Genomic DNA, 13,806 nt, shown 5'->3' on the forward strand with positions numbered 1-13,806 from the left:
AGTCCAGGTGCTCTGTCACACTGTCACTCGTGGGAGTCGAACACCGCAGGCACGCCACGAGATAAGGGACCATGACGGCGCGCACAGACCGCCGAATAGTCACAGGAAGTGCTGGACTGGGACATTTCAAGGTTTCCGACGAGTTCGGGACGACCATTTGACATCACTAGCTGGTGCTAGTGGTCCTGCGCGAATGCAGTCTCCATTGGTGCTAGCGCGCCTGCCAAAATTGCAGTCACTCGTTAGCGCCCTGTGCTGAACTGCAGTCTCCACCGGCTCGGTGAAAAGGCTTCACATTCAGGGCGCCCGCTTGGGAATACCAGGGCACGAGGGTGATGGATGGATAAGACTGGTATATGTGGGACCCTGCTGACTAAAACTAGACCACACGATGCCCGAACCGTCACTGTTTGACAGCGGACGAGCTGCGGGCGCCCGCAGGTGCGGACCGCGTGAGATCGTCACTCTGTTTTGCGGCGCAAACGGCGCTACGTGCGACCGCACCCGTCCGCCAGCGGTTTTAGCGAGTCCAGCTGAGAGTACCGCAGGCCAGTTGCCGGGTCGGCGAGGGTTTCTCTCGCTCTGACGTCATCAGCCCGAGCTGTAACACGCCACTCGCCCAGCTGCTGCTGAGCCGGTGGATAGTCAGCCGTAAAACCAGCACGCTATGACTGTAACGTCGTAAGTGTTCAGACACCTTCACGGCTGTATCGTCGCCAATGCGGATGACTTGCCGCTTGAGGAGGACGTCTCGGCTCTATGCGACCAGACGTGGAGTTCTGTTGATTAAGAGTGTGTGTAATGTGTGTCTAACGAAACTGTGAGACGGTCAGCTAAGTCTACAGACAAAAACTGCCGTAATCTCCCCTCAGTTTATCGAGAAGCAAAGGGAGATGGATTGGTCATGTTGCTGACCCGAGAGCAGAGTCTCCGACTGCGTTTTTTATGATGGGGTCTGCGATTTCCAGTGTCCGAGTCTGACGGTAAAACTGTCTGCACCACTCATCGTGTGAGGGTCCGCACTGTTCTCACAGCGTCACAGCGCATTTGATGGATTGCTGCAGAGCAAGACGGACACATCACAGGAGCCGTATCAAGTGAACATGCCTGGATTGGCTGTTGGCAGTGGGACATACTTCTACACTTCATTTTTCACTAGCTATGGATCCGAACCTTGCAAATGGTGAGAACATTTTATGAAAACACACTCATCAATCACTTGTGAGATAGGTACAGCACTCACAGAGAACTTCTCACGGAATGACAGCCAAGGAAAAGGTACTTACTGCTGGTTGAAAAATAATTGTTTTTTGTAGGAAGTATCATTAGAATATATGACCTTCTCCTCGGAAAATGACCAAATGAATGAAAATGATTATTTATTGATGAATTGATGATATTTCGGTCACAGACCTTTGTCTAAATCGAATTCGTTAAATCGTACAAGGCAAAAGTAGCGAGAAAAGTGACTCGCTACTTTTGCCTTGTACGATTTAACGAATTCGATTTAGACGAAGGTCTGTAACCGAAATATCATCAATTCATCAATAAATAATCATTTTCATTCATTTGGTCATTTTCCGAGGAGAAGGTCATACAGGGTGTCCAGAAAAAACGGATACTATTATTTTTTGCTGTAATTCCGAAAATAAACACCTTACATTTTAAAATGGCACATGCTTGTATTCGCCAAAATATGGCAAAACAGACAGCAGGTGCCACATGGCATGTAAACTCTTTGGTTAGTTGCGGCAGCTCCTCAAAGCAGACACTCAATGTGAGCGGCCTTACGGCGGATCAGCTCCAGCACTAGCACAGTCTGCAGGTGACTGATGGTCATGTTGACCATCTCGGAGGGCAAGCAGACAACTTTCCAACGACGCATTACAGTGCTCATGAGTTTTGCCAAATCTTGCACTATAAGCACATGAATTTGGAACAAAATCGGCACGTGCGTTAATGAATGCGACTTAATTTCCGTAGTATCTTTTTTTTCTGGACACCCTGTATATTCTAATGATACTTCCTACATTTATCATGCTCCTCGCAGCAGCTCTCAACGATAATTGTTTTGTATTTAATCAAAGAAATATTTTATAACGCACCACAATCAAAGCTCGCACATTGGCTTTCAATTTCTAAAAAACGGCAACTTGCTTACCTCAGTTAGACCAAAATAATCCTTTCGACATATCGTATCCTGCAAACTTGGAATGTCGAAGTGGCCCAGACTCACACCATTGTAACAGCTTATGATCGACGATCAGGTTTAAAATCAATGATATGCTATTGTCATAAAATAATATCCCAGCTAATTAGCGACTGACAGGGATGTAATTTTTGCGTCAAGTAGGATCGAAGTGATACATCTCTTTCAATACAGCATGTTTTAGACATTATCGAGGTTTATGATACAGCGTTATCTCAATTGTAATATGATTTTGATAGATGTTTGTTTAGCGCATTTGTTATGTCGAGCGCAGAAGCGCTGTGAATGCTCTAATGTCTGCAATATGCATAGACCGTCCATGACAGTAAAAAAGAAATGATAAGCAAACCATTGCAACATATTCATCTCTCGCTGGATCACTACTACATAGTACAAGCACCAATGAGGCAGCATCTGCTTATCATTAGAAATCTGTATAAGCAATAGTTTCTGCGTCTTGTATTCTTTGTTTTGTCTACGACCCCGGTTACCTACCGATCTGGCAGCATTTCTTACGCTGTCAGATAAACGTCATCGTTTTCTATGCTCATTGTTCGCATGCTAAACTGCAACAACGATGCATCTTATTTGTCCTACTTGCCATTGCAAGCACCCTTCTCTAATGCTTCAGATAAGTTGCGTTACGTCACCATCATGGCAGCTGACCGCAGATAAAGACTATCTTTGTGGGCAATTTTCACGTGATGACTCATTAACGGCCGCGCCGGGCCTAAACTGCCTATATCAGATCTGGCCCATTTGAACTAAATGTGACACGGTTGATGAAGCGAGCCATCTGAGCCACGAACTCACTGGCTAAAAAGTAAAAACGGCGCCTGTAGACCCTCACCATCATCGCCTGACCTTAGTGAGTAAGCCATCGCGGTGTGAATGATCGGGCTTCTCCAGGGAGAGGCCAAAAATAGGTTCAGATATCATCCGATTAAGTCAGATTTAGCGTGATCCAGCCCACTGAACACCACATTCAGCAGATCTCTTACTGACCCTCTTGGCCTGCTTCTCCGGTCTTCCCCAGACGCTGACCCCACCGATCGTGACTGTGGGGGCTCGCCAATCCCACCACTCTGCTCCCCATTCGCCCAGCTCACCTGACTGCGAACTCCGGGGAAGATGAGCAGGAAGGCGATGAAGACGGTGAGGAAGATGATGAGTATGGTGATGGTGGAGATGTCGCCGGCCACCGCCGTCCGGTTACTGTGGTGGTAGAGAGTCGGGCCGCCATCCGTGCGGAATGCGTCGAACCAGCCCTTCATGGCGGCGCAGGCCCCGACCGTGGCGTCACACGCTGTAATAAACACAGAGAGATGATGTCAGACATAGTCAGACAGTCGGACACTCACACGGTAATAAACAGTGGCAGACACAGTCGGACGCATACGGATTTAGGCACAGAGAACTCGGACGCACGTTATATGAGACACAGAGGCAGACACAGTCGAGAAGTGGCAGGCACAGACTAACAAAAGTTGACGGACACAGCCACAGGCAGAAACAGTCAGAAAATCACGGGTACTCTCAGTTAAAGACCAATATTTTCCGTCGGCAAAAGAAACAGTGCGATGCACGCAGACGACGACGATATAATGGAAGGACGGCAGACTAACCCAAGAGTCTATCTGGTCAGACTATTGTGCAGAGGAACTAGGTGCACTGGTCGGGGTCTGGTCTGGAACCCTCACTCGACTGAATGTACCGTTTAAAGTCACGTAGGTGTGTTTAATCACCATGTTTGTGAATGAATTGGTTGTTGAATGTCTACACAGTGTCATATACTTCAGCGTTCTGCGCGTTGTGCATTGTGCAATGTCTGCTTCTTACCGTCTCAGATTCTGATTGATATGAGGCCTTCTGCACAGTCAAACTCTTGGAGTGTCTCCACGTACCGGGCTGCATTACAATTCGCATTGTCCCGCTATCTAATACCCCTTCTCATCGCGTAACAATCCATCAGCTGACCTCGCGCAGCCTTCTGCGAGAGTTCGTCAGCGGGCCGGGTGGCTGCGAGGAGGTGAGCTCCCCCCGGGAGGTCGTGACCTCTCCTCTCCAGCAGCCCGACACCGTGCCGTGAATCCGCCGTCAGTCTGCGTGCTTGTATGCATATTGCATAGTACGGGGACCATCACTCCCGGTATTGCTCACCTCATTCGCGTATTTCCAGTCATGCGTGAACAGATAGCTGTGTTGGCGTTTGAGTTGTACATGTGGATACGGGACTCCTTTGGTCAGGAGAGGACGTAATCATAACGCTGGCATATCTGACACTCGCTTCTTAGATGCTTTACACTTTATCCCCGCTGACTCGCGATGTCCATTAGCTGTCACAAGGTCCTCCCTGTGTATTCCTGGATGACCTGGCTCCTCTGCACCCCTTCCATGGCACCAGGGAGTAGGGACCAGCATTTCCATCCCTGCCCCGGCCCGGTCCGTGGGTCATCTCACGCCCGACCAGCGGCGCCGCCAAGCCGACCGATACTACCGAGAGATGTGAAAGTCGGTCCGTTTCGACACCGGAATTTCGTATGGGTGGGGAGACACGCGACGCCGCGCCAGCCCACCTATGGAGATCGACAGGCTGGCCGTGCCGTGAAACACCCACCGTGTTGCACATCTGTGCGGCGACGATGTGATGTGACGAGGTAACGGGCTGTGATGTGACGAGGTAACGGGCTGCGATGTGACGATGGATGACTGGTCAGATGCATGATTAGTGCACACGCTGCAATCTGCGCCTGATTGGGCGTTCTGCTGTCATCTGGTCAGTCGGAGAATGACTGGTCTTGAAAGTTGTAGTATTCCAAAAAAAAAAAATATTTTGAAATATTCTCGCGACCTTTGATGCTTCATAAACTCAGCCAAGAGCACATATCAGCCAAGAAATTTCACCAAGCGTACCTATTATCGTTGCGATATCAAGATCCACTTGAGCCTTGCAAGCAAAAATAAGAGTTCTTGCGGCGAAGCGCAATACTTGCCTACAAAATAAGCATTCCTACTAGCTTAGGGGCTACTACAGTAATATGTAGATATGACTTAACAATAATACCTTTTACAGCCTTCGTGGCAGAAAAACCTTGATCATTCTATCAATCGATAATCCGATTAATTTTGTGGTAGCTTTAAAACCAGCTGACCTAAGGCATACCTGTGCTATCTTAAAAAGAATAAGGATACGTTTCAATGACGTACGAATTTAAAGACTGGTCTTGTTCCGGCAAGCCGTTGAATTCGGGAATTTCGTCAAGGCCTGGAAGGCTTTGAGTCATGCCAATGATGATAAATACCATGCCTGACGCATTCCATACGCATGGTTCTCTTTGTCCTTTGAAAACTAAGAAATTACGATAAAATACTTTTTCACCTAGATCACTTTATCTCAGGGAGCGTCCATGACTTCCGTCTACCTGGTATATCCGCGGCGTCCCTGGCCTGACGGGTGTCCATGGGTTGTACAATGTCAACACAGCATTAGCATCGTATCAGCGCTCAAACCTGGAGGCCGGCGCCGTCCGGCGGTTTATTTGTCCTCGTCATTGGCGGACGAGGCGCGGTGATAGCTCCGTCACGTGGCATTTCGGGCTGCAAATCATGTGCAGATCTTTGGCACAGTGCCGGTGTCGCCGCCACCTTGACCCACTCTTCATCTGACGCAGTGCCTTTGGTTATCTGGGCCCCGTGACAGCATAACTGGCTGTATTACCTGGAACTGGAAATGCCAGACGCCTTGATGACATTCAGTCGTGCTGGAAATAGATTATGGCGGATTTGGATACGGATGGACGCTTCACTTTCTGACGCACCGGAGCGAAACGGAGCGGATTCAGATGCTGATTTTGTCTCACAAAACAGAAGTAGTACTGTGCAGCAGCCTCATTTGTAAACCAAAGTCTGAACATTGCAGCTGTTTTTACCACATCAGTCTGTCAATGCTGTAACCGACGCACCACATTTGATTCACTAGGGCTAAGATTGGTGCAAAGGTAGAATGTTGGACGGTCTTTTCGGATGAAATGACCAATCAAGCATTATAGCGTACTATGTGGTTTACAAGGGTTTAGTATTCGGTCATCATTCTTAGAAGTCGGCTGCAGCACTTGATACGCAATTCGGGCTACCGTGCAATACGCATTTATTTACTCAAGCACTGAAATGATACATAATTTTATTTTTGCGCCACCCATCGTCTTGGATTTGCCTTCATTCACTTTAACCTACAAGTAGCAACTATCTTTTTCGGCATCCTAGCCGACAATATTTTCGAACTTAAACGGTTCCAGATTATATTTGGTATTTCTCAGGTCTCGATGAAACATGGATCGTAGCCTATTTGATCCCATATCGATCCTGACTGTGTGACGGGGGGGGGGAGGACAAATGACTCCGATGACAGTCGTTCCCGTCGGGTGACCGTCATCCCCTGCGCCGCTCGGCTCGCCGCCCGGGGTACCATGTATGCCAAGGTCGGGTGGCGGACGGCCGATCCTGCCGACTGGGGGAGACAGGCTCCTCTGCACCGAGCGACCAGCAGCTCCCGCCGGCCCTGAGAGCTTTGGGTGGCTGACAGTAGCCGCAGCTCATCGCTACCGGACCCGAGCGAGACGGGAGTGGTGCGGCGCGGCACGGAACGACACGGAGCGACACGGAATGGCACGACACGGCAGCGGCACCAGCTGGTACGGCACGATACGAAACGAGGTGTCACGGCACGGCACGGAACCGTAAAAGCTGCACGGAACGGCACTGCACGGCGCCGGCCGGAGCCGAAACGGGTCTGATCAGGTCCAACCGGATAGAGCTGGCGACTTGACGCGTCGGGGAGAACAATGGAAGGCAGTCGTCGTGTCTGTGACAGCACCGCGGAAGCGGGGGAGGAGCTCGGTGGCAGTTCTAGGCCACGCAACGACTCTGCTCACTGCTGTATAAGAGAGCTGCGGCCGCCTAAGAGCGATGCTTTAAAGCTGCTGACTCTGACTCTGACGTATCCTGTCTGACTCTGACTCTGTCTGACTCGGACTCTGTCTGACTCGGAATTATCTCCCAGCTGTACTCACGCGGGGCATGGCCTGTCGCCTGGGTCCAGTTAGCTTCAATGGTGACCTGTGCAGTCAGATCTCAGCTCTGGCTCGCACACTGTTGCTGGCGTCACCACCCTCAGCCCTCCGGCATTGTCGCCGGTGCCGACCGGCACCGGTCCAAACCACGGCGCGTCGAGCGCGACAGTAACACAGCGGCGCTCCTCGCGGGCCGCTCACCAACACTGACGCGCGCGCGAGACGACGAGGAGCGCGGCACGGCGACTTTCTCGAGCGGCGGCTCTCCGGCGACTGAGCGCGATGGTAAAAGTTGGCCCAAATAGCGCGCTGTGGTGGCGGCGACGGCGAGCGCCCGTCCAGAGCCAGAGACTGACGCTCGGTCGGCAGACGGCTCCCGGTGCGAGAGGCGGTGGGATCGGCGGCAGCGCGCCGGCCACAGACTGGCTCCCACGCGCGGCCGACTCGATTCACCGAACGGGTTAATCCACCGCAGCCGGTCCGGGTTGTGGTTTGACCGGCGCGCGAGATGCAGTGTGGCGTGTCAGAACACCTGGTGTATGATCCACCACAGAGGATATCAGCTCCCCAGCACATCTCCGCTCCTTACCTGTACGCTCCTCAGCTGCTCCCGCTCGGCTCCCAGCCGGGTCACGTCTCCGGAGCGGAGTCACGCGGTGCTCCCCAGGGAACCGCTTCCCGTCGACTGGCTTCCACTTCCTGCCGGACTGGGCTCTTCGGCCTCCAACGCCCGGCGGCTCACATTCTGGCCTTGGGAGCGAGGCTTCCGCGCCGGTCGGCTCCAAGGTCTTCGGCAGCGGCCGGCGCGCGCGCCGAGCGCCGGTCGCGGACCGTGCCGCCCCGCCCTGCGCGGCGCGCGCCGTCACGGTGCCAGCCAGCGCGTCAGGAAAGCCCGCCGACGCCGATCGGTCCAAGGATGGCATGCCGGAAGACGGGCATCGAGTGGGACAGTCGAAAAAACGTGACACGCTGTGGTGGGTGGCTCGGACCTTGGGCGACTCGAACAGAAAAATCAGCAGCGCACGATGACTGCTACAGCCTACAATGAAACAGTATGATGAGCTCACGAGGATAACCCTGCAACTGGTGCAGTTGCTGTATTCTTTTTCTTCATCCAGGGCAAATGGTTTCATTCAGTTGTCAGCACTCCGATGTTTTGGAGCATAGTTGATGCCTTCACGTACCAATGGCTTCTAATCATGCCAAGTAGAGACAAGTTATGTCTCATTTTAAAGCATTGTCACCAGTATCGCCCAGAACAGAGCAGTCAGATCAGCCAAAACCTTGTGCTGAAAGATAGCGCTTGATGTACAAAGCTAAGGCGTTACGCCAAGTAGAGCGTGCAGAGCACAGGCGCTTTACTTTTTTATCCAACAAAGACGACCACTCCCTCCATAGTCTCGCTACTTGGCGGGTGCCCTTGAATTCCGTACAAGCTTGAATCGTTTGATGATCTGCCGACAGGTGTTACATAGGCTGTTTCTTATATAACCCGATGGACCCTGCACTTGAGGGTACATTGTTACGATGGTGATAAGTCTGCTCGCGTTTTGGGAGGCATGAAGCAGCATATTATATAAATGATCATGCTTCATTTATGCTCTTCGATACATTTAAGATATTATCATGGTGTCTATTATCATTAGTGTCTATTAGTTGTTTTAGTGTCTATTAGTGTCTATCATATTACCATAGGTGTCTATTGAATACTGCCAATAGAGACACCTATACCTGACCCTCACCATAGCCAATTATCATTCATTTTAAATCCGAGAGTTGATTGCACTTATAGAGGTAATATCAAATGTCATTATGAAAAATGTGATCGGTTACATATTAATTTACATTTTAAAACAAATGAAATATTATAGACAAATAGCATAAGTAAGGAAGAAAAAACGATAAAGAGTTTGTGGGAGAGCGGAGAAAGAGAGAGAGAGAGAGAGAGAGAGAGAGAGAGAGAGAGAGAGAGAGAGAGAGAGAGAGAGAGAGAGAGAGAGAGAGAGAGAGAGAGAGAGAGAGAGAGAGAGAGAGAGAGAGAGAGAGAGAAGGAGAAGAGCGAGAGAGATCGAAGAAGAAGAAGAAGAAGAAAAAAAGAAGAAGAAGAAGAAGAAGAAGAAGAAGAAGAAGAAGAAGAAGAAGAAGAAGAAGAAGAAGAGAGAGAGGGGGGGCGGACCGGAGCCAGGCACAGGGGCGTCTCCGGTGAGGGCGCGAGGGTTATCACTATGCACCGCCGACCCCTGAACCCCGGTGGAGTTGTTTTGTCGGGCTGCACGCCACACAAGGTCAGCCGAGCACCGGGTGAGCTTTTTGCAGCGCGCTCACCCCCAGCCCGGTGCGCCGCGCGCGCTCCAATCAGATATATTCTCCCACAATCGACCGATGCCGCCGCTTTGGGGAGATACCATTCGGGGAGATATTGTTCTCCGCCAGCCGGGTGGAGAAACTGAGCACTGCATGGACGTGGTCTTATCGCAGCACGACGCTGCCCCGCTCGCCGACCGGAGCGACCCTGTGCCAGCACAGAGTGCAACAAGGCACACTCTGACACTGCACTGAGGTGCGAACTGTGGATACAGTGCCACTGTCCTTGGTACAGGTGACGCAGTTTGCGCCCAATGTGTGTGTGGACACAAAGACGTTGGTCTCACTGGGTCAAACTATCGGACTTTGGCCAAAGGTCACCCGCATTTATGTTGGATCAACCTGCTGATAGCACGTAGTTAGCGTATACGTTTGCGTTTGATAAAATCGACTACGTTATCATTGGTTCATTTTTTGAATTCAAACATAATTGTTAACTGCTGTTACGCTGATGTTTTGGTTAGAAGTGAATTGGGTGTGTGACAATTTTCATTTGCATGGAGTAAATAATTCACATTGCTTAGCGTATGTGATAATGAAAGAACAGTAACCAAACTCTGCACTCCCATGTACATTATACAGTGTACACAACACACAAATTGGCATTCGAGTCAATCATGAGTGCCCTCCTCACGACTCTGAGCAACAAACTGGGACGCCAGTAGCGATTACAAGACAACGCCATCGGGTTATGTCACCAGCGCGGCACGCTGTCAATATATCGCCGTTTGGTGATCCTCCGATCACGGCTCAGAGCGGGGGCCATTCCGGAGACCTGCAGGTCGGAGCAGTTCCCACGGTCAGAGCCCGCACCTGAGCCGCGTCTCACGGGCCAGGGCGTGGTCTGCCACCACCTCCACCGCCACCTCACCGCCGGCTCCAGCGGCAGGAAGTGGCAGGAAGCGGTCGCGCTTCCGAGTGCGTGACGCAATCACACGCAGCCCACTCGCGGCCTTGTGGCTTTGGCAGCGCAGCCCGAGTCCGCCGGCGACCTCAAACTCCGACAAACCGACGGACGAGCCGCCCGAGGGGAGCGGCGGTGATGTTTGTACACGAGTGCCGACTGGGTCGCTCTGGACGGTGTCGCAATGATGGCCGTGGCGCCGGGACCGAGGGGGTCGATCTGGGGCTGAGGGCGGAAGCGATCCCGGGCTGTCCTTGGAGGGCGGACCGGGCGAGGTGACGGATCAGCTCTGTCCGCCACGGATCACTGGGGAGACCGGAGCGTGACCAGACCGGTGGCGAGCCGGGCTGGCTGGGGTTGACCTCAGATTGGGCGATGGGGCGTGCGGGACAAGAGACGTGGCGAAAAAAAGTGGCGGGCGTAGATGGTCTTGGCTGCATGGATAACTGGCCTTATGGACAACTGGAGCAGTTGGTTTACCTAATTTGCACTTACATGGAAACAGCTCCGAACTTTTTGTAAAACATAGAGATATGTCACTGTACATGAGTGTACACTATGTTATTTGTTATTGATTCGGGTGTTCACAAAACTGTAGTTTTTTAACAGCTCAGAGGGGCGAGGGCGTTAGCAAAATACCATTCTAACCAAGACGCAATGAATATTTATGAGTTATGCCTCCAGAAATAATGTTGACGTAAAAATGCAGGAGTTAACACTTAACATAGCTTTGTGAATAATATCTCTTCTTACAAGTTAATTAAGTTCAAACACCTAAAAATGCTTCTATATTTAATCGTCAATTTATTTTCATCGAGTTCCGATAATTATCGATTGATTAGTTAATACCACCAAAGTGATTATGGATCCAGTCTCCAGAATCAGTAGCATAAATGGCGAAATTTGTTCAAATGCTTCTTTGGTTTAAGCAGAATAATGCAATAAAAATCGCTTTTGTACCTTCCACATCGATGCATCCAGGTCACTTGCCACTGTGTGTGATATCAACATCATTCACCGGCTCATCACAAGCATTTCGTCCCTTGCCGCCGTGCCAATGGCAGAGCGAACAATGAACATCTCTCACACTTTGCCACCCCCAATGTATCCCCCGGCGTGCTTTGTCTCTCCACCGTACCTGTACTGTGATCTCGGCTGGCGCGAGGTGCGCGGCTCGTCCGCCTCCCACCAGTCGGCCACCACAGGACGCTGGGTGCACGGTCACTGAACGACTGGCGCAGCATGCACGACCGGCGCGGCCAGCTCGGCTGCGCGCCGGCCGACCGCCCCTCGGCGCAGGACACGCCCCGGGGGGCCGCGCGCCGCACGCTCCGCCCACCGCCGCCGCGGGTGTGACGTCACCACTGACGTCACACCCGTGCCGGAAGACGACGGCGAGCCGACCCCGGGTGTTGACCTGATCCTGATTGGCGGAGCGCCGGGAACTCCCGGACCAGAGAGGTGAGTCCCGGAGCGCCTCCTGGAGCGTCCCTAAACTACCCGGAACGGCCCGGAGCGGCCCGGAGTCGCCCGGCGGCACACCCCGGCGGCTGTGACTCGAGTGATGCCGCGCGGTGACTCGAGTCAGTGTCCCGAGGGAACTCCCACCATCGTTCCCTGAGATTGGTTTCGGTTGTCCCAGGGCATTTGCTGATGGACCCATTTGCCAATGTGGGATTACAGAAATATGTGGCTTCGGTTGATTGCTTTCTCTCAGACTGTCACGCACCACCTGCTGTCATGCGTTGGTCGCTGTCCCAGAGTTCCGTACCCCATGCTTGATGTACTCGTATGTGTATGTAGTGGGGAGGGGCAATGGAGCACCCTCTGTAGCACACTTCTTGCAGGGCCACGTGGTTTAGGGGTTCTCAAAGTTCCACCGATAAATTATTGGACTATCGTATTTTGTAGGTCACGTCACCAGAGATCACGTCATGTTGTCACGTCACCAGAGATCACCGAATCGGATTAGTCCTCTCCGATCTCAGATCTGTGCAACCCTTTCACTAGTAGAATTTCTCTAAAATAATTTGTCAATGCTTTCGTCTCTATTATAATTGATTTCAGCGTCGAAATATATGTAATCAATTTTGACATGACCTCATATCAAGATAGAGGTCTTGATTTGACCAAAAAGGTGATTGATGCATAACAATAAATCTAAATAGCTAACTTTGAGCACATTAAACGTGTTATGTTCATTGAAGCATGTTTCTATCAAAATAACAACTATCATTTAAAAATCGTTTTCGTTGAGTTAGTTGGTCAACATTCTGCATGCATGGGTATATGATGCATGAGCTTGTGATATGACTGTTTGTTTCTCTCGCACCATTTCCGGGACAACTCCCGGCCCAAGCAAAATTCTGCTGAGGGTGTGAGCGTTTATCGCTGTAAATGCGCTAATCTCAAGGAGTGCATTTGGTTGGCGACTATTCATGACTTGTACATTGCCGAATATTTTCCCGTCACAACGGGTGTGTTGACGATAACGGTGGGAAAAGTGCAGAAATAATCCCTCCTTTCCGGCTCTATGGTTATCAGTAAAACATGCTCTCAAATACATCTCGTGAATCTGGCTAAGGCAACGATGCTGGCTGATTATAGTTGATATTGTGCTAGCTAGTCCCCAGTATTTTTGTAGATAAGGTATTTTTAAGGCGTGTCTCATAGGTACCCCTGGAGTTAGCATTATTGTGCATTTATAATGCCTCTCGATATGCTTCAGCTTTACGCTAGAGACATTTCATGAAATAGGTACTACAGTACTCGTGTTTTACACATCAACAACGTTATATGTTTCCCAATTTCGTTTAACCGATATGTCAAAGCGTGTTTTTCTTTCAGTTGAATCGCAGTGAAATGCAGAAATATCCACACCACCGTGAGAACTGCGAATGACCTTTCAACTCTGAAACGGTACTTACATACCTCTAGAATCAATGCTTTTGGGACTTAGAGACGCTATTACAGAAGTATAACGTCATTCCAGTACGTGGCTGGTGGAAGCTCTGCATTCACTCATCGGCTACAATATTTTCAGTTTATGTAGACAGAGACCGTCAGTGACATGTGCAGCTGATTTGGGCTCTCACGCCGTACCGCCATTTTCAGGAAAACACGCCCTCCCCCGTAACGGAGATCGAGGTGAACATACATAGCTGACCTCGCATTCCGTTTGATCCGCTTGGAGAATTCAGCCCAGAACATGATCTATTCGTCGGCACGGCACGGTCTGTGCATTGTCACTGTGCACTGTG

At 50.8% G+C, this 13,806-nt stretch overlaps 1 protein-coding gene across 3 annotated transcripts in view; it reads right to left on the bottom strand.

Annotated features, from left to right (window-relative positions):
* The window catches only part of LOC122380194, a 29,990-nt gene extending 18,160 nt beyond the window's left edge, over positions 1-11,830 (bottom strand). Inside the window, exons 1-2 of one of the 3 annotated variants that reach the window (XM_043363150.1) lie at positions 11,685-11,830; positions 3,319-3,515 (exon numbers count right to left, since the gene is read on the bottom strand). In XM_043363150.1, the coding sequence (XP_043219085.1) occupies positions 3,319-3,515; positions 11,685-11,790 (303 nt within the window). In that variant the 5' untranslated portion in view covers positions 11,791-11,830. The other 2 variants (XM_043363153.1, XM_043363152.1) reach the window with 2 other exon arrangements.
* Positions 11,831-13,806: the final 1,976 nt, after the last annotated feature.

The sequence above is a fragment of the Amphibalanus amphitrite genome, unplaced genomic scaffold (assembly GCF_019059575.1).
Source record: "Amphibalanus amphitrite isolate SeventyFive unplaced genomic scaffold, NRLGWU_Aamphi_draft 000093F_arrow, whole genome shotgun sequence".
In the NCBI taxonomy this organism is placed as follows: Eukaryota; Metazoa; Arthropoda; class Thecostraca; order Balanomorpha; family Balanidae; genus Amphibalanus; species Amphibalanus amphitrite.